The 21,245-nt window shown below is 33.9% G+C and overlaps 3 protein-coding genes across 4 annotated transcripts in view; 2 read left to right on the forward strand and 1 right to left on the reverse strand.

The window, feature by feature from the left end:
- LOC125851638 (putative late blight resistance protein homolog R1B-16) overlaps positions 1-6,541 on the forward strand; it is a 22,316-nt gene extending 15,775 nt beyond the window's left edge. The window contains exons 2-3 of the mRNA XM_049531407.1: positions 4,160-6,195; positions 6,425-6,541. Coding sequence (XP_049387364.1) covers positions 4,160-6,195; positions 6,425-6,541 — 2,153 coding nt within the window. The remainder of the gene's footprint in view (positions 1-4,159; positions 6,196-6,424) is intronic.
- A 1,597-nt stretch (positions 6,542-8,138) lies between these two features.
- Positions 8,139-11,915, forward strand: LOC125851622 (vacuolar protein sorting-associated protein 60.1-like). The gene is made up of 7 exons (XM_049531390.1): positions 8,139-8,411; positions 9,108-9,259; positions 10,211-10,304; positions 11,052-11,123; positions 11,233-11,344; positions 11,427-11,572; positions 11,666-11,915. Exons 1-7 carry the CDS (start codon positions 8,343-8,345, stop codon positions 11,717-11,719), a joined length of 699 nt encoding a protein of 232 aa, XP_049387347.1. The 5' UTR covers positions 8,139-8,342; the 3' UTR covers positions 11,720-11,915.
- A 131-nt stretch (positions 11,916-12,046) lies between these two features.
- On the reverse strand, positions 12,047-17,511 carry LOC125851625 (basic leucine zipper 6). Of its 2 annotated transcripts, XM_049531392.1 has the most exons (5): positions 17,304-17,511; positions 15,775-16,441; positions 13,717-13,792; positions 13,103-13,229; positions 12,048-12,547 (listed from the first exon to the last, which is right to left on the reverse strand). In XM_049531392.1, the coding sequence occupies exons 2-5, from the start codon at positions 16,326-16,328 to the stop codon at positions 12,384-12,386; spliced, it is 921 nt and encodes a 306-aa protein (XP_049387349.1). In that variant the 5' UTR covers positions 16,329-16,441; positions 17,304-17,511; the 3' UTR covers positions 12,048-12,383. The 2 variants fall into 2 exon arrangements, with proteins under 2 accessions (XP_049387350.1, XP_049387349.1); XM_049531393.1 differs by lacking the exon at positions 17,304-17,511 and having other exon boundaries at positions 12,047-12,547; positions 15,775-16,777.
- Positions 17,512-21,245: the final 3,734 nt, after the last annotated feature.

Consider the following 21,245-nt stretch of genomic DNA (forward strand, 5'->3'; position numbering starts at 1 on the left):
CTTTTCTTTTATAAACATAATACAGCTTTTGTGGGAGGTTCTTTAACCGACAACCACCACTACGAGCCTTAGTGATGATACAACGTTTTACCTCACGTTGCCAAAGGACCATCCTATACCTTGCCATCGATATAGGACCTTACTTTTGCTTAGTGGATCCACTAGCTTAACTTTCGTGATCATCTAAAAAGTATGATCCGAGAAATCCCATGATGGCGCATGGTTCTTATGGAGAGTTGAGTAAATCAGAACTCATGTCCCCAATTCGGTGCTCAATACTACTCCCAAAAAATACTTTGGCTCATGCTTTTAAAACTTCTTTCTTTGATTGAGATAATTACTCAAAACTTTAGCCCAAAGGCTCCTTTGGGGAAAGAAAACATGATTCTCTTCTTATTCAAATATAATAGCATTTACAACCTCCTTTGGGATTACTTAGTTCCCTAATAGCTTTGAGAAAAGAACTCAACTTTAAACTCATGACTTAACTTGAAACTGAGACTCTTACTCGACTTGGAACTCTATACTCTTTTACTTGACTTCTGACTATCTTTCCTTGAATCGGAATTATGAATTTAAGGTATTCGATCACATGTTGAGGAGGGATCCTAGAACGCTTAGATGTACTTAGGAGTGTCGGAAACTACTATAAGACATAGGTATAATACTTTGGAACTTGCATGAGAAAGTGAGAAAAGAAGCGGGGAAACTTGGCTGAGACTTCAGGTTTCTGGTGACACAGGTGGAACCTACGGACGCCATCGACGGACCGTAGATGGACTTACGGTCCGTACTGCAGGTCCGTAGATTGCGTCAGAGATTTTCCCCCAGAATTCATTTAAGAAAAAGACTAAGTGTTGACCTACGGTCCTAACTTACGGTCCGTAGGTTAGGCCACGGACCGTAGGTCGTGACCGTAGATCGATGCCCCAAAAACCAACTTCTGTTCCGATTGACGGTTGACCAGTACGGACCGTCGATCGATCTACGGTCCGTAGGTCAGTCCCGTAGATGGGGATCGACAGCCCAGAAATTTCTGCAAATCAATGGTGGATCAACCTTTAAAGGGTCATATCTCTTAGAATCATAATCCCCTCAACATACAATAGGTTTCAACTTAATGCACAACCCAATCAAGCCTCACAACGAACAATAACTTCAACAACCTCAACAACAATATCAACAACAACTAACAACTTCGACACTTCAACAACAATTCCCAATTTTTTCTCAAAGCATAGAATAAACTTGGTGTGTGTGAGGGAAAGGATCAACCCACACGAAAAACTCACATACCTTGATAGGGATCACCCCCGACGAAAATCCACAATGGTCTTGACAAATCTCCTCTTTCTTCTCTTCTTCTTCTTCTCCTTCTTCTCTTCTTCAATCTCAAGAACCCTAACTCTTTCTCTTTCAAAAAATGGGACAAAAATGATCCAAAGATCATCCTAATACAACAATATGAGCTCAAAAGAATTGGCTAGGGAAAAGACTAAAATGCCCTTAATGATTCCCGGACGGATTTCCTTGTCAACTGCCCAACTTTCAAAGGTTATAACTCCCTCATACAAACTCGGTGGCGTTGGAAAGGTCGTTCCACGAACTTTGCAACCATAACTGGAATTCCACCTAACTCATCCTGAGCTAGAATTTATGGCTGTTCAAAGTTGGCCAAAATTTCACATTTTCCATACTTAGCCAAAATTTCCAAAACTTTAAATTCTTTCCAAAAATGAAAATTTCCAATTCTAAGCCTCTTCAATTATTTCATATTGCCGGATGTTACAGTTTTTAAGTGTTTCAATTAGTTTTTACCATATTGTAAGAAATATATATATATATATATATATATATATATATATATACACACACACATTTGCTTGAAAATATGTAAACATAATTATTCAGTTGATCCATTTGGGCTTCCATAGACAATTTTCATCCTATTAACTCATGTATTGAGGTCGTTATATGGACCACATTATTATTCACTATAAATTATTCAATTTTATAAGAGAGGTTCAATGTCTCTAACAAGTTGGAATACAATGTATATGAATCAGAAATCAGACACATTTGGGACCCATTGAATGATCAGTGTTTGAAAAGTCTTCAAGAAAACTGCAGTGTCTTTGTCCATGAACCACTAGTAGTAATTGTTACATGGACCTTGGGCTTAGCCTAAAGTGAGAACTGCCCAAATTCATCTAAGGAAGTCCATGATCGATGTGAGATTCATTCCATTCATCACTCCTGGCACGCCTGATTCTGTCACACTCACTAGAGCGTGCATGCCCGACACAGTCTGGTCCCTTCAGAAGAAATAATTTATTGATCGGGTGGGTCCCTCCTCACCAGAAAAAAAGTACAATTGAGGAATATACTATTGTTGGGATGGAGGATGACTTCAACACCATATTTGATCGCCTCATTTCCTAAACAGACGAGTTAACTGTCATACCAATTTTTGGTATGGGCGGTTAAGACATCTCTTGTTAGAAAAGTTTATGATGATTCATCTATTCGTTCTCGATTTGATAAAAATGCATGAATATGGTAAATATTTTCTTAATATAGCGTACTTATGTGATTTACCCTTGTTATTATTGATACAAATTGAAAAAAGATAAAGGTAAGTACACTAGCCTTTGGTCCCCATTTAGAAAAAGGTGTGGACCTTAAAAAAGTAAACCTTTTGGACATAACCTCTTAGCCTAATAATAACAGAGCAGAGAGATTAAATCAACTCCATAATTGCACATCTTCATTTTCATAACTTAAATTCTAATAATATTCATTAATCTTGTGTCTTTAACCCACACATTGTCCCCTCTTGGTTTCTTTTATCTTTCCTGTGAGCTTTCATCTTTTTTATTCACTTGTTGACTCGAACCCATAACCTAATCTTAGAGTTAGAGTGGAGAGTATTTACCATCCAAACCACCCTCACTTGTCCTTTATCCTTTTTTTTCGATCATCTATTTATGCTTTTATTTAGCTTTAGTTTGGTTGGGAAAAAATGTGTTTCAGATGGAATTTAGGCCTCTCTACCCTTTGGATAAGAGCTGGTTTCTCATTTTGAGCAAGACTATGGGGTAGGTTAATCTTCAACCTGTTTGTTTTTTATCATACAAAATTTCAGACGGTGATATTAACTTAAGTAACTCAAACGTGTTGACCTTTTATGATTATATAAATTTCAAAGAAAATTTGTACCAAAAGTTTATTATATTCGTCCAACTTGACACGTCATGTCTTCATTATTCAACGTAAATTATTATATTTTACAACTGGGTTCAATGTCTCTGACAAGTTGGAATCCAATGTTTGAAAATTCTTTAGGAAAACTACAAGAGTTTCTTTATTTTTCATTAGAAGTTTATTATATTAAATACAACTTGACATATTATTATGTCTATTTTTCATTTCTTTTTTCCTTTGACTTAGTCAATCCACAGTTTTGCATCCATGAACTACAAGTTGTGTGGTTGTGATGTAGATGTTAAATAGAAAATTGTCCAAATTCATGTAAATTATATAGCCTAATAATAACAAAGCAGAGACATTAAATCTGCAAGGCTCTTATCTTTTAGCAATACCAGCAAACAAAGAGAAATGGCTTATGCTGCTCTTTCTTCACTTATGTATACATTAGAACAACTCTTGAAACCTAATCAATCTTTCGTTTGTCCATGCTCTACACAACAACATGTTCAATCCCTCTACCAAAATCTTTCTGCTCTGCAACTTTTCCTTGACGATACAACAAAGGAAATCAAAGATATTGAAACTCTTAAGTTTATAGAAAAGAGGATCAGAGATGTAATATACAAAGCAGAAGATAAAGTTGATTCAAGCCTAAGAAGCATCATTTTAGCTGATTGCACAGAGAATAGAGAAGGGGTTTGTAAATTCTTCGAGGAAGAATTGGTACAAGTGGAAAAAGATGTTGAATCTCTCAGGCAAGAGGTGATGCAGATTGAGTTTAACAAGCATGGAAGCAGATCCGCAGCAACTCCCTCCTCACCAGAAAAAAGGACAATTGAGGAAAATACTATTGTTGGGATGGAGGATGACTTCAACACCATACTTGATCGCCTCACTGCCCAAACACACGAGCTAACTGTCATACCAATTTTTGGTATGGGCGGTATAGGTAAGACAACTCTTGCCAGAAAAATTTATGATGATTCTTCTATTTGTTCTCGATTTGATAAACATGCATGGGTCACTATCTCCGAAGAATACAATCAGAGACAAATGCTTCTTGAAGTTGCCTCTTCAATTACTGTAAGCAATCAAGAAATGAGCAATGATCAACTAATGGAGATTGTGTATAGAGGTCTGAAGGGTAGGAGATTCCTAATTGTCATAGACGATATTTGGAGTACAAAGGCATGGGACCAAATGCAAAGTATATTTCCAAATGATGACAATAAAAGCAGAATTCTATTAACCACTCGGCTCAAGTATGTTGCTGATTATGTCAATTGTCCTGATTTTCCACCTCATTGTAAGTCTTTTCTCACTCTAGATGATAGTTGGAATCTATTTACTGGAAAATTGTTCAGAAAAGATGTGTGTCCTCCTCTACTTGTAGAAATAGGGAAGCATATTGTACAACAATGTCAAGGGTTACCTCTCTCGGTTATTGTCGTTGCGGGACTTCTTGGAAAAATGGACCCAACGTATGATAATTGGAAGAAAGTTGAGGAAAATCTGAACTCATTCTTTGGTACAGTATCCGAACGGTGCCAATCAATTCTTACTTTGAGCTACAATTACTTGCCCCAATATTTGAAGGCTTGTTTTCTCTATGTTGGAGGTTTTCCAGAAGACAGAGAGATTAATGTTTCCAGGTTGATTAGGCTATGGATTGCTGAGACATTCGTAAAGGCTAGAAACAATAAAAGGTTAGAAGTGGTGGCAGAGGAGTATCTAGAAGAGTTAATTGATAGAAGTTTAATGTTGGCCGGTACACATGGGGATGATGGAATGATGAGAACTTGCAAAATTCATGATCTTCTTCGCCAACTATGCCTAAGAGAAGCTCATACTGAAAATGTTGTGCATGTCATGATTGAAAATGTTCCCATCTCCTTAGAAGCCATAGATGATCAACGGCGACTGATCTTTCAATTTGATCTTGAAGAGAAGCAATTTTATCCTACAAGGCATAGCAGTGGTATTACAAGTATAACCCGCACCTTTATTTCAAGGGAAAAATATTTTCCAAAAAGGAATTTATCCATTGTTTCACAGTTGAAGTTGCTTAAGGTGTTGGATGTATTTTCAATTGAATACGATTTCTCTTGTGTAATACCTCAACTTGTACATTTGAGATATGTTGCTGCAAAAATTGAGGAAACTCTTTCACTAGCCAAACTGAGAAATCTACAGACCATAATTTTTGAAAGTTTTCTAGGGACAAAGTTGAAGCACCCCGTAGATATCTGGACAACAACGGAGATTAGACATGTGGATATTAGTTCACCACTCTATATATCTAATCCTCTTGAGGCAGAAAATAATAGTAGTGGAGAACATCCTCTGTTTCTCAATAACTTGCAAACTCTAACTCTCGACTTATCTCCTTTTGCTGTGGAAATCATAAGACGAACTCCCAATCTAAAAGAACTAAGGATTTTACATGAAGCTAAGCATTCTGACCGGCTTGCTATTCTTGATTCTCTCAGTCTTCTTGAGAAACTGGAGAAATTACACCTGCATGCACAACAAACCGTTAACCGGCTCATGTTTTTCTCAGGGGATATTTTCCTTCCTAATCTCAAGGAATTGACATTATCATTTACTTATATGCCATGGGAAGCTATCAATTTACTGGCTAATTTACCCAATCTTGAGGTGCTCAGAGGGTATTCTGCATTCGATGGAACAGATTGGAGACTAAATGAAGATGCTGTGTTTCGCAAATTAAAACATCTATTACTGTATGGGTGTAGAGATCTGCAAAAGTGGGAAGCTGGTAGTGATAATTTTCCGATGCTTGAGAAACTAGTGATGTTTGGGTTGGAGACACTGGAGGAGATTCCGGAGAGTATTGGAGATATAATGACACTAAAATTGATCCAAATGAAATATTGCAGCTCTGGTGTAGAGACAAGTGCAAAGAAAATTCAACAAGAGCAACAAAGCTTGGGAAATTATGATCTTCTCATTAAAATAACTCTGGTATGTTAAAATTCCATCATTCATTATTTATATGCCCTTCTTGGTGTTTTTTTACTCCATCCATTTCATATTACTTCGATCCGATACTAAAAAAATAGTTATTTTTTACTGTTGACAACATTTACTAGAGATTTGTAAGCATACTAGAGGGATATGCATTGTTGTCTCTCTACATTTTTTGATACAAATTCTACATCTTATGATACACTTTCTTCTTTTATTTTCCCAGTGCCCTCACGTCTGGCAACAGCAACAGCAGGACCAGCAATTCCAGAAAAGGCTAGAAATAGATCAGCGAGTATCAATTGCGGCTAATTTTCTTTGGCATCTTGATAAATGGTCTTAAAAACTCGTGTTTGTTCAAAGTTCAATTTTTTATGGTGCCTCTAAATATTCCTAATTAGGCACCTTCACAGGCATTTATTTAATTATTTATCTTTATTTAGTTGGAACATTTTGAAGCTACTTTTGATTGTATTTATATATCTTAAGAAATCCGTTTAATAGGTACAAATTGTTAATTGAGAACTTCGTTACTTAAACAGGTAGAATCCAAAACACACAAACTTCATGTCCTAATTCCACAAAGTTGAGTCACTGTGGAATGAAATGCTAACATAGAATTCTATCATATGGTTTTAATGCAGTAACACACAAATTAAACTTCATGTCCAAATCCAACTCACCTTAGCCTCCCACATCATGTCCGTGATAGAGGCCACCTTCATCTTGGTCTGAATATCTTCATTTTTTTACCTGATCTCTCCTAGTAATTCATTTCAAAAAGAATGATTATTTCCTTTTTTAAACAACTCTTTTTAACTCTTAGTTTTCACTTACATGTTTAAAATAACAAGATAAAACGACATTTTGATCCATTCTACATATACTTAATCTAAGACCACAAGATTCAAAAGTCTTGTTTATTTTTGAGAAAAGAGTTGATATACACCTTAACTTTGTCATTAGAGCCGATATACCCCTCGTTATCAAAGTGGCTCATATATAGGGATGATAACGGGGTGGGGCGGATATAGAGCAGAACGGGGCGAATACAGAGCGGAGCGGAGTGGGGTGAATACAGAGCGGAGCGGGGTGGGGCGGGTTGAAACAAATTTTAAATTTAACTTTATACTATTTTTCTCTACTATTACACAAATGGCTCACATATACTATTTTCCTCTAACGGAAGGGAAAGAAATCAATTTTAAATTTATTTTTTAGAACTTTTTATTTAAAAAAATATTCATATTGGGTATATTTGATTCTTCACACACATATTCTTTTTGACTTTTTTTATTCAATGGCTAATTTTAATTTAGTAGTTTGATGATAAAACTTATGTTTTTAATAACTTTCTTGTAAAATTTATCATATATATCCTCTTTTTTACAAATACAAAAAATAAATTATAATATCTAAAAAAATATTAGTTTAAAACATTTCTCTTACCTTTTTCTGTTTTTTCATTCACATTTTTTTTTATTTCTCACATAAATTTTTTAAAAAAAATAAGAAACTCAAATAATGATAATCAAAGAAATAAAAAAAATTGTGTAGAAAAGATCATATATATACCCCTACATGTATATTTTTAAAATATAAAATAAAATAAATAAATTTAAAATCATTTTTTTCACTTGCGATAAGTAAAAAGTTATATGTGAACCACTTTTATAATGGTAGAGTATATGTGAGTCATTTTTATAATGGTGAAGGTATATGTGAGCGTCCCTTCGAGGACATCCGATAAAAAAAAAGTGTATGTGAGCCACTTTTATAACAAGAGGTATTTCCGACTTTTTTGCTTTACTCATTTTAAACTTTGTATCAAGTCAAAACGAGATTATTTACTCGACCCTGATGACACGTGATAAGCACGTGTTTAGGTAATCCCAAAATTCTTTTCACACTCGAGATTATCATAAACAACGACTCAAACTAATATTCCTGGAAACTTCTTCAGGAACAAGTCAATCCAATCCAGGGAGTATAAATTCATCTTCTCCTTTTGGTTCAACAATTCTTCTCAACAATTCCTATTTACGCGCATTTGTATTGAATCTCCGTTTCCCAATTCAATCGGAAACCCTAAATCTCTGTGCAGCAGAATCAACGAGGACGAAGAAGAAGAAGGTTCTAGAAATATGAGGAGAGTTTTCGGTGCGAAGAAACAAACGGAACCTCCTCCCTCCATTCAAGATGCATCCGATCGGGTACGTACTTCTAATTACTCTAATGCAATGGTCAACTTTGCGTATTGTATAATCTCTTGTAGTTTGATTGTGTGTAATATAATACAGCTGTTTTATCAATTATGAGAAAAAATGACTACATACAATTTGACTAATTATCGTTTGGAGCTAAATTGATTTAGAATAATTCCATATTTGAAATTTAGATGTTTGAAAACTATACGGGAAAAATTATAAGTTTTAGCCTTTTCTCATATTAATATGATGAAAACATATAGTTGATCAAAGTCCATATATGAAACCAGACAAGTAAAAGTGAACTGAGAGAGTATTGTGCAAGTTTTGAATTTTGAGGTATGGAGATTGGATTAATAAGACTGATTGACAATTGTGTGTGTGTGTGTATATATATATATATATATATATGAAAAATTTTATAAGAAAAATTGGCGAAGGGATTACAAGGTGGGGAATTAAACCCTCGCCAATAAGGCAAATCAATTGAGCTACTGAGATTGTTTATATACAAAAACTTAAACTATGGTGAGTTAAATTTCTATTGGTTTTTTAAGAAATTCTCTTTCCTAGATTATGGATCACTGGAGTGAATTTTGTAGTGTTTTATGAAATGTTGTATTTTTATATCATTGTGAATTGTGATCTTGCTAATTCTCTGCACGTGATATCTGATTTTAGTATTGGTTCTTATTTGTACAGATTAATAAAAGAGGTGACACCGTGGAGGAGAAAATCAAGAAGCTTGATGTTGAACTTGCAAGATACAAGGAACAGCTAAAGAAGACCCGGCCAGGTCCAGCTCAAGATGCTGTAAAATCTCGAGCAATGAGAGTTTTGAAGCAAAAAAGAATGTGAGTCTATCCTTTTTTAAGAGTACAGTGATGTTTGAAGTTTATGGTTGAGCATCAAATTGACTGCTTTGTGGATGAATGTCTAGTCACGTTATAGGTCAAATTACATTTAGCTTCTGAGAAAATTGCACTATTTAAAGACATCTAATCGGTGCTCCTTTTCTCTCTCTCTTGATTATAAAGAAATTATGTTGCAGGCGAATAAAGTGCTGAAAGCACCAAACAAATACATCTGTGGATATACCTTGATGAACCATATTATGAGAGAGACAACATTGTGTTTAATGGCTTTTTAAATAAAGTCTAGTTCTTCATTGAGTTTGTGGTTACTTCATAAAAAAACGAAATTGGAAGAGCTTGTGATTGAATTGGGAACTGGTCCTTATAACAGTTCTACTTGGAATCTATGTTGCTCGGACTCTTCAAAAATGTCAACAGGTGCAAGTCCGATTCTCCTAAAGTAGTGTATTTTTTGAGAATCTGACACGGTGCGGCAACGAAAGTGATGAGTCCGCGCAACTTAGCTTGGGATACTCACGGAGTTGCAAACGGCTAAAAAAAAGAGAGTTCTTGTATAAACACTAGCCCTGCTGAGTTCATAATGAGAATATTTTCATCGATGAATCTTTTTTGACTCTGTTTCGTACTTAAAAGAAGAAAAAAAAAAGAGGCTGACTTCAGAGGTTATAGGCAATTAATCTGTTAACTTCACCTAGATTGTACCTGAAGCCAAAGTAGATAGAACACACCCACTAATGTTGGTGAATATTTTCTCCTTGCAACAATTCTCTAAGTTTTGCTTCTGTTTGTGGTGAAAATTGCCTTTTCAAGCACCGCTTAGGCATAGTTTTCTCCAATTGGGAAAAACTCTTGCTTGTTTGACAAACCTATAGTTTATTTGTTGATCTATTGTTTCCAATGCATAATCTCTTTTGTTCGAATATTCAACAGGTATGAAGGCCAACGTGACATGCTCTTCAATCAGACATACAACCTAGATCAAGTTTCATTTGCAGCTGAGGGAATTAAAGATGCTCAGCAAACAGTATGTTCTATGGAGTTCATGCTTTTTTCAGATACCTAGTTTTCTCCCGTTTCATTTATGAAATGCCTAATTCCAAAAGCTGTTATATGCATATGAAACTTGTCCATTGTTAGTTCTGATATTCCAAGTATCTGAAAGCGTCATTGGACCTTTTTGTGTTCGAAGTTCATAATACTTATTGGGTGTTAGCATGCAAAGGTTAGCGCTCTTCTTTTAGGGGGGAAAAAGCATACAAGCATCATTTTCTTTACCAATCCTTGGTCGTTAATCTGAAACTGTTTTAACTTGAGTTTGATAAAGAGAATTTTGGAGTGTCACTCACAAATCTGATTCACTGATACGTTTATCAAGTGAATGTTATTTGTGGAAATGAATGGCTGCTATTTTAGACTATTAAACTCATGGTCATCCTTTGTAATAACAAATTATTAGTTTTTTCGAGTCATTTGGGCTACATCAATTCATTGTGAAGTTTATCTGCTTCTACATAGCACCCCACAGGGCACAGTCAAGGCTTTTCAGACAAGCTAATTGTGTAACTTAATTCGAACCTGCTGCCTACCTCCCTACAGATGGGGAGGACAACCCATTTATCACAAAAACAGATTTCTTTATATGTCCAAGAGTTTATGTACTCCGTTAGATCCCATGTTGGAGATTTGTTATTTGAAGGCACAACTGAACCGTTGGAATCATTCATATACAGTTGAATTTGCCACTAATAAGTTGGTTCTGTTTTTGTTCCAGATGTCAGCTTTGAAGTCCGCAAACAAAGACTTAAAAGGAATGATGAAGACAGTGAAGATTCAAGATATAGATGTATGTCTCCTCATTATGGTTATATGTTTTAGTAACCTGGTGCTTTTATCCTCGTCCGCTTCTGAATTTTTCACGGCTGATAATTGTGATATTATCATGTGAAACGTAGAACCTACAAGATGAAATGATGGACTTGATGGATGTGAGCAACGAAATTCAAGAGTCTCTTGGTATAAGCTACAGTGTGCCAGATGACATTGATGAAGATGAACTCCTCGGTGGTAAGCTTAAGTAGCAATACATTTAGACATAGAAGTAATAAAGCATATCAGATGAGCTCTTAACTTATTACTTTTAATGCAGAGCTTGATGCTCTGGAGGCCGACATGGATACTGAAGGTGAAGGAGTCCCTTCGTATCTTCAACCAGATAAAGAGCCCGATTTGGACGCAGAGTTTAGCCTACCATCAGCACCAACAGGGCATGGACCAATGCCAGCTGGCAACCAGGTAAAGTCAAATGCAGTATGGATAATGTTCTGTTGTAAGTTGTAACAATTGTGTTAAAATGCTGACTTTTTTTCATTTACTTGTGGTGCACAGGCTTATGATGAACTAGGATTACCTGCCGTTCCTCGCGCATCAATTCGCGGTTAAGGAATTAGTGGGATACTAATGATGACTTCATTTGGGATTATTCTTTGTTTATTGGGGAAACCTGGTGTAAACAGTAGTGTGCAGAGTATATCTTAATTGTTGTTTCCAAATGACCCATGTTGATTTATTGTGTAATAATGGACATAATGCTTGAATTGTATTGTGCACATTCGGTATATCTTATCCTACACCAACACGTCTTGCAATCAATAGAAAATAATTTCACTGTTTTTGAACTTGCATATCAGCATGGCATGGCCTATAGTTCACGAGTTCAAGCCAAGAAGTAGTCACTAATACTTGTCTATGCCACACCTCTTTGAGGTGGGGCTTTCCCCAAATACTACGTGTGTGAAGAATGTTTTGTGCACTGAACTGCTCCTTTTGTTAATACCGTCAAGTCATCAAATTTTTAAACAGTTAATGTCTTGATCCTAAAAGTTACCATTTGGAACAAACTACATTCTAAAGAGGATTTACAAGCTGAGTCTGAAGGAGTTTCACCAAGATTTCTACTGCTCGAATAATTGTAGCAATTCAAGAGCCAATACGTGCAACAAACCCTGACTTGTAGAAGGGATGCATTTATTAGATAAAAGGTTGACGTGGGCTCCTGCAGTATATTTATCATGAAGAAAAGGTGTCCAACGAGATAGACTTCCTTCTAGTTGAGATCCAGTTTTCCAAAGTCCAGCATCTGCCAAGCTGCATCCGAACCAGTCATCTCAGCAGTAGAACTCAGCCTGAAGTTGGTGCTCAGCTTACCATTGCGAGAATGCGCTAAACATTTCAGTCTTTCCAATTCTTTCCTCAATGACCTGTATTGAGCTGCATCAAGTTTCAGAACGACAATGAATCAGATTATGAAAATATCCCTTCGCTTCACCGCGCTGTATAAACTACTACGTCATCAAGGATGTCTGCTGCCAATCCTCAACCAAAGAAAAATTTTGAGTGCACGAATGACACTAAAGTGAAAGGAATATCACTGGTAAATCAACCAAATATGAAGCTAAATAAAGATAGACGAATACAATGAAACTAGCTCAGAATTGCAGTGGAATATTTGACTCTTGGCAGCTGCAACTTACTCCATCCATAGTATTGGATATGATTTTTTCACAATCCAATGCCGAAGTAAGCAGATAAAGAGAAGTTAGAATTTTAAAACTTTTGATGGTTTGCTAACTCGTGAACAATTGAGGCAAATAGGAAAGAAGACAAGACAAATCCAAAGCAGAGTAACTAACTATCATAGTTACGTTGTTCCCAAAAGAGGGGAAAAGAGAGAGAAAGACACCAACAGTTATAAGTAGCTAATTGAACTTGTTGACGTATAAAGTATTATGGATTGATTGATTGAGCTAAAGATATACAACTCACCGTCAACAATGACTTTTTCTTGCTGAAGTCTGAGCATCTGTTGCTTTAGCTCTCTATTCTCCATTGATAAAGTAGCACGTTGCTGAAGCAGAGAAGCAACTTTGGCAGTTAAATCTGACTCTATAGCCTGGATTGAAAACGAACAGGGTTAAGCACCATATTAACCTTGGTCTGCAACACCAATTATTGTGTTGCTTGCAAGAGCACACCTGTCCGTTTAAAAGCATTTTGTATAGCATTCGGGATACCAAGATTGCAGCAATTTGAACAGTCTCAAACTATTTGATAAAGCATTTGGGTCACCATTTTGTGTTTTGAACAGTATATTCTTCACCGACAGCAACGGCATTAACTTTAGGATTTTAAAAATCTCAAACTTGTGAACCAGCACAATATTTTTTTCATAGCATGGTTTTCCCTCAAGTTAATCTCAATGTGATTAATCAACAATTGACATGTAGCCATGGAAACTTCATTTTTGTCTCTGCAATTCTTTAAGGTTTAATCTGAGCTGTTACATGGGAAGCTCAACATGTATATTCATAATAATTTATTCAGTAAAAGAAACCTTCTTTAAAAGTCACATTGATGTAACAGTAATAGCAGCAAAGTACCTCATATGTGTTGACAGTTCTCTCTAGTTCAGCTATATATTGGAGTTTACGAACTCTTGACCTCTGTCCAGGATGCCTGTACAAATTCCAAATAGTTGTCAAGTGTTGTACTCTTCTCAAGAATATAATAGTCTCAGAATGAAATAAATCCTCCGGATATGTGAGACTAAGCGTGTTTGCAATGCATTCGTATAAGAGTTTATAGTATACTTAACTAAAAATTGGAAATAGTTTCAAAAGAAAAAAAGGGGCGACAACTTCTAAGTAAAGTTTGACAGAAAATAATAGGAATAATCGCTAGAATAAAGATAATATAACATCGTAGCATATCATCTGTTTATCTTTAGAAATGGGAACTCATCTGTTATCTACCAGTATGTTGGGATACAATTGATCATGAATTTCGTAAGATGCTGCTTTTCACAAATCCCGGCATACCCCAGAAAATTGCACTGTTAACTCTATCCTTAGTAGTAGTAATTAGGAAAACGGGCAATTTGGGCTTAAAGAATGACAGGTGACAGGATAGTTCTCAATGGGTTTTGTACTTGATTTGTAGCATAGATGATCTAACTACTAAAAGTTAAATTTTGCAAGTAATTCACGAACTTGATCAACCAATTAACAGGAATTGAGCAAAGACACATCAGTCATGCGCTGAAAGGAACTGCGAGAGACATTGATGCAAAACTTTTCAGCATTTTCATTCCACTGAGAAGAGTTTGTGAGGACTGTTCTTGAAAATTGAACACCAGGACAAACCTTCTTTTCAGCTATGTTGCACAACAACAACAACAACAACATACCCAGTGAAATCCCACTAGGTGGGGTCTGGGGAGGGTAGAGTGTACGCAGACCTTACCACTACCTCGTGGAGGTAGAGAGGCTGTTTCAGCTATGTTGCACAGACTCTCCAAAAATGTTGCCGCACCCGTGTCAGATACTACAAAAATGCAATACTTTTGGAGTATCCTACACGCACCCATGAATATTTTTGATGAGTCTGAGCAACGGTGCTTTTCAGAACCTAAAACGGTCATCAATTTCCAGTAATGCAAGAGATTTAACTATTAGATGGTTGTTAAAAGGTCATAGCTAAAAGTTTCCTAGGCCACATGTCTAAACGAATAAGAAACCTTTCAGCAATTTGAGTAGCAAAGTGAAAATTCTCTTAGGATATAGAAGAAACAACAAGGCATCACACTTTTATAGGACAGTAACATCCAGGAACCACTTGGCTCACAAAGCTAACATTTGCAAATTGAGATTTTATAACTAGTTTCATGAAACTCGAAGGCAACATTCTCTATTAAATAAGCAATATTTTTTTGAAACTGGTAGCTGTATCAACACTTCATGATGTACAAAACAGTACACGGGTGGTACTGAAACCGTATGTACAAAGATACCCTGAATTCTACTATCCTACTTCTATAATGAATCTGAAACATCAATAATAGCAATATTAATAAAAGAAATCTTTTGGGTTTTCTGAATTTCCCTTTTCATTTGATAAAAGAAATCTCCAAAACATCTCATTTGATTTTAAAGATTGGATTAGCCCTTTAAGTGCATAATTACAAGTCAAAGGTCCTTCTACGGGAGAAGGTCCATTGACCATGTAGAGCAAGTTACACAAGGGAAGATCACTAACGCACAATCTGTGTGTTATTGTCTTCTCTAGAAATCAGAAACTACTCCTTATATGAGCTAAGTCAATGAGAAAAAATAGTTCCCAAACTGACATGATATCTTTACAAGTTCCCAATTCATGCTAATGGCAGTTTTTTTCACCTATACAATTAGCAAGCGAGAGTTCGCATTAAAAGATAATACCAAGAGATTCGGACGCCATACGACAGGACTAGACTAGAAAATTAACTGTTATCTTGGGAGATAAGATGCATGCCCCTGTATATTCAGGAAACATTTTCGCAATGATGTTGCTCTACCACGGAATATGGACACAATTAACAAGTGAAAAACAGATGTTGATAATACATTGCCAACTAATGATGAATAATATTGGAAATAAACATAAAGAGTCTGGAATCTAACCGTTTCATTGGCTTTGCCTCAGCACTGACATCATCAGCTGCACCAGATGTATTTCCCACTAACTCCGATTGTGCAGCTCCAGACACAGAAATACACCTATCTAAATATTGTAAAGGGTTTGGAGACACATATTCTGATAATGCTGAAACTATAGCATTCTCAGCAAAGGTTATATTGCTCTTTCCACGAGGCGAATTAGGGCCATAGATACAATTAGTCTTTGAACTACTATCCGATTCACAAGACGCATTGGATTCAGTTTCGTCAAACTTATCAAAACCTTCAAATGAAACAAGACCATCCAAAATTGTCAAAGAATCACTAGCTGATCTCCTATGCATTATGCCACTAGAATTTGATCCCGAATCACTCAGCAGCTCATCAAGCCATGCAGGCTGCTCTTCTAAGATGGAGCTTTGGGAAATAGATTTTTGATGTCGAGGAGGCAACGAGTTATGTTGGTGTGATGGTGGGCTAAAAGGATCTTGAACAGGGCAAGTTAACGGTTTCTTCTGAAATGGGCAACGAGGCGGAAGATGAGCTTGCCTCGACATGATGAACTTAACTACTAGGTGACCCTATGATTTTCTTTTTGACACCTTCACAACAGAATCTAATAAAACAGGTCTTTCTCCCATGTTTCTGCCACCATCTTATTACCTAGTTTCTACAAAAAGTTTACAGAGCATGAAAATCAGAAATTACATTTTCTTCCATCAATCAAAAAATCCAAGAATTTTATTCTGAAGATTAAAACCAAGCAAAAGTATAAAATTTTACTGTTAGGACTTGAAGTTTTGGCAAGAAAATCAATAGCTGGAAACACATATAATAGCTTGTGACATTTGAGAATCTGAATTTGTTCCATTTTTTTTTTCACAATACAGAAATTACTGCTCAAACAATGAGCCTATTTTTTTCAAAGCTAAAACATGAGTCAAATACAGCAAAAGAGAAACATCCATTAAATCCTCCATCAAATAGCAAACCAACAACACACCCAATATGGGGTATACACAGACCTTACCCCTACTTTAGGAGGTAGAGAGATTGTTCCGATACACCCTCAGCTCAAATAAAAACATATCGAAAAAGAAATAACGAAAGCCAAGAAATCTTCGCAATATACTAAGAAAGCATGACAAAGCATTCCGAAAACAAAAAAGAACAGTAACACTAAACACAAACAGCAAACCAGCAAACCAAAAATACAAATATGCAGAAAAGGAGAAATTATGCAATTACAACAAAAAATTACGAAGCAAAACAAGACAAACACAACAATCTACATTCCCCATTGATTAAATACCATAAAGAATTTTCAAAACACCCAAACTAAAAAACACAACAATGACATGAAATTGAATTCTCTTCAATTTAACAACAAACACTAAAACCCTCAAGATTCTCCTTCAACACTTCTTCAACAAAAACCCCACATACAAATTGTTACTAAAAAATAAAAAACCCCACATAAAAATTGTATCTTTTTCTTGAATTCTTGAAAGATATTTTCTGGGGAGGCATACCTTACTTCTTTCTTGGTGGGGTGTTTTTTTTTTTTTGGTTTCTCGATGAGAGTGAGAGGAAAAAGAGAAGAGCTTTGAATGTTTATGCAAAATGCAAAATTACAAATGCCAATGTTATTAGTAGTAGCAGCTTGTCTCTCACTGTGCAAGTTGATGGGATGACCCATTTTTGGACTGATTTTAGATACGGATACAATAACACAGTGACACCATTACTGCTCAAATTTCCCAATTTACTAAATGGACAAGGTACGGGTTTCGTTCGTCTCGAAATAAGTGTTATTTAAGTAAAAATTGTCTTATCGAAAATAGAATAGATATAACATATAGTTTATCAAATTATTCATTTTTGAAAAATATATGTTGAAAATTGAAGGTGTTCTAAAAAAGAGTATAGTTTTATAAAGTTATATATTGATTTTTATCTTGAATTTCGAAAGTGATACTTATTTTGAATGGGAAAAAAGCTTTTGGTAAAATGGACACTAGGGAGTACTATTTGGTAGCTTTGAGTTGTTAACAGCTCATATTCACTTTTTCTATGTTAGCTTAGAAATTTTCACTTTGCTTCTTTTTGTCATTTGCCTTTTTCATTTATTTTTTTGTGGGGAAATTTTAATATAAAATATTACACCCAATATAATTCAATATATATAATGTTGTATTCGAAAGGAAAATATTATATATAATGTATATAGTATATAAAATGTATTTATACACAAATATGGATCAAATTGGATATGAAAAATGAATATTTTTATCATTTTTATTATAAATAGTTTTTTCCTTCGTATACTGTACTTATCTTGACTTAGCAAAGAATAATATAGAAAAGGTAAAAAAAAATTCCTATTTAATCAAGAAAACTCCTTCAAGATGGTAGTCGTGGACTGGTCGTTGATTTTGATTCAAAAATCTTACGTGACGGAATAAACTTTTTTATCGTGTTGCATTTTTTATTGAATGATTATCATCAATATAAAATTATTGATATTGTCATAATCCTAAGGTTCATGTCTCCCAAAGACTATTGTACGACCACTTATTTAATATAAAATCAACGAATAAATTTTACATTAACTTCCTCAAATCATAGATTATAGTATGATTGTTCAAATTTAAATATTGAATCTATTTTTAATAAATAAATAAAAAGGTAAAGGTCCATTCTTAAGTTAAGTCTTTTATTTTGCAAAGATAACCAAAAACATTGTATGTATATATGATGTATTATTATATTTCACGAAGGAAGCAAATTTAAGACATATATAAATTAGATATCATGGAAGATTCTTAAAATTATGCTTAGATATTTATTTTTTCTAAAAGAAAAGATTGATGACCCTTAGCCTAAAGTATTTGCATTTAGTGGTGTGAGAGACTTTAGATGATTAAAATGGACCACACAACTACAATAATATATTAAAAATCTGCATGCCCACTAATTTTTGATTTAGTTAACCAAGTTGATTTTGATAAGTAATAAACCATATGTTGTTTCCCCACATAGTGATGTTAACCTCAATTATATCTCTTCCTTATTGCTTAAATATGCAGAGATGGAGATAGTTTATAAGTTACGGATTCACACGAATTCTGTAATTTTTACTTAAACTAGGTATATGTATTAAAAAATAATATTAAATATTTGATAGTTAATTTAGTTATTATTACGATCATACATATAATTAATGGGGGTGGACCGGTGGAGCGTTGAAGCACTAGATTTATCTGAATTAACTTAGTATGTTTGATGTAAAATATAAATTTATATGTAAAAATTGACTAAAATTGCGGTAAATTATATCTCTGAATTCATAATTACATAATAATGAGTTTAAAGTTATAAAATTTAAATTTTAAATCCATGATATTTGTATACAACAACTTGAGGTTGTAACAAAAAAATTTAGACTTGAAATTCTAAATATGTCTCTTCTTATATATCACTAAGGGGAGATTTAGCGTTCAAAAATTCATAAAACAAATGTATTTGTGATATACCTTTAAAAAAAAGTAAAACACTTGCTAAGGGTGTGTTCGGTCAGAAGGGCAACGTGTTTCATGAAAAATATCTTTTTGAAAAATGATTTTAGTAGAAAATATTTTTCATGAAAATAAATAAGTTTGTTTAATATTTTTTGTATTCGATATACGTAAACAAATAATATGAGGTACGAGTGGGGGTAGGGTTGGTGGGAATAGGGGATGGGAGTAGAAGTGAAAATGAGGTGTGTTGGTGAAGGATGAAGAGGACACAATTAACATGGAATATCACTTGTAAAACTTGTTTTCTCTGTTTTCACTAGAGAAGTGAATTTGTTTTATGGAAAAAGTGTTTTCCAAATTTGTTGACCAACCGATCAAGAAAAAATTAGAATACATTTTCAGTCCATACAAAACATACCCTAATGAGTTGTTTCATGGGTTGTTTAAGAATAATATTGAATATAATGTATTAGTTATGATAAAATTAGTTATGCATATATTATTTTTTATCAATTATTTGGTATGTTCACTTAAATGAAATAGAGTATATCACTTAATTAATATTACATAATTTTTTTCATAACTAATTTTCATATTTTTAATATCTGCATGACTCTAATCAACCCATCAACGACCCTAATTAGTCTTTTTACCCAGAAATGTGAATGCAACATCTTTTCATGAAGTGACAATTTACTAGGCATGCTTCTTTAAAGATCCCTCTAAAGATTCTTATGTTTTCTAGACATTTTTAGAAAAAGTATATGTAATGATCTATTACTTCATTCGTCTAATAATAATTATTTATTATATTAAAAATAATTGTCTAACAATATTTGTTTAATTTAGAAAATTAAGAGATAATTTATCTTTGTGTCTATTTTACCCTTGTTATTAAATATTATTTATCATCTAACACATTTTTTAAAACATTAAATTTTATAAAGTCAAAGGATAATACAGTAAATAGTAATATTATTCTTACTATTTATTGTTTTTAAAGGGTGTGTCAAGTCAATAGTAAATAACTATTGTTAGACAGTAATTTAATAAAATCAAATGATAAAACAATAATATTACCCTTACTATTTTCTTAACAAATAGTTAGTAATTATTTTTGTAAATATTTTAAATAAATTGGTGAAAAAATAGTAATTGTTTTGCATGAAAAATTAGAAAACTTCACACTATTCGGTAGGAATGAGTAAGAAAATTATATTTTATATGATAGTTTTTTTATTGATTTATAGTGAGAAAAATCTGTATTTTTGATATTTAATTAACACCAAGACGAAATCAACACAAAGTAAATACTATATTATATTCTCTTTCCAATTGAAATTTGAACAACATAGTATACTAGATTTTGTAGACACTTCCTTGTGGAGCTTCCACATGCTATATACTAATCCTCTTTGATTAAAAGATAACAAAAAATATCTATTTTTCACTTTTTATCATAACACAACTTGAAGTTAAAGTGTGGGGTCTTGAGAGGGGGTTGGGGTTATTTATATAAAATATTATTATTTTAGATGATAATGATTTCATATGTTGTACATTTGAAATAGCTTGATGTACTTCCATAGATTATTTTAATGCAAAGCTAGGTTATTTTATACCAAATATTTTTGTCTTGTTCCTAATAGGGTTACTGAAAGTTTGGCCTATTCATTAAATATATTTGTTATTTTGTTGGTTAGCAAGTGTGTTAATTCAAGTTGCTTAATTTTGTATTGCAAGTTGTCAACTTTTTAAAAAAAATATTTTAAATCCAAATTGTTAACTATCTTCAAGTTGTTTATTTGCTTTCTTACTTAAGCAGATTGTTTTGTAGAGATATTTGTTAAAGTGGATTTACTTTTTAGAAAAAATTCAAAAGCATTAGAGCTCAAGACTCAAAATTGAAAAGAGAGAAGGAAAAAAAAAAAAAGGCACATGAGATATTTTGTT

Source organism: Solanum stenotomum, unplaced genomic scaffold (genome assembly GCF_019186545.1).
Source record: "Solanum stenotomum isolate F172 unplaced genomic scaffold, ASM1918654v1 scaffold28252, whole genome shotgun sequence".
Classification (NCBI taxonomy): domain Eukaryota; kingdom Viridiplantae; phylum Streptophyta; class Magnoliopsida; order Solanales; family Solanaceae; genus Solanum; species Solanum stenotomum.

Excerpts from the sequence above, each read along its gene's own strand:
- LOC125851622 (XM_049531390.1), top strand. The coding sequence starts at position 8,343 with ATGAGGAGAGTTTTCGGTGCGAAGAAACAAACGGAACCTCCTCCCTCC. Across the intron at positions 8,412-9,107 it reads TTCAAGATGCATCCGATCGG|ATTAATAAAAGAGGTGACAC; the intron begins GTACGTACTTCT and ends TTATTTGTACAG. Across the intron at positions 11,573-11,665 it reads CAATGCCAGCTGGCAACCAG|GCTTATGATGAACTAGGATT; the intron begins GTAAAGTCAAAT and ends TGTGGTGCACAG.
- LOC125851625 (XM_049531393.1), bottom strand. The coding sequence starts at position 16,328 with ATGTCGAGGCAAGCTCATCTTCCGCCTCGTTGCCCATTTCAGAAGAAA. Across the intron at positions 13,230-13,716 it reads GAACTGTCAACACATATGAG|GCTATAGAGTCAGATTTAAC; the intron begins GTACTTTGCTGC and ends TTTTCAATCCAG. Across the intron at positions 12,548-13,102 it reads AGAAAAAGTCATTGTTGACG|CTCAATACAGGTCATTGAGG; the intron begins GTGAGTTGTATA and ends AACTTGATGCAG.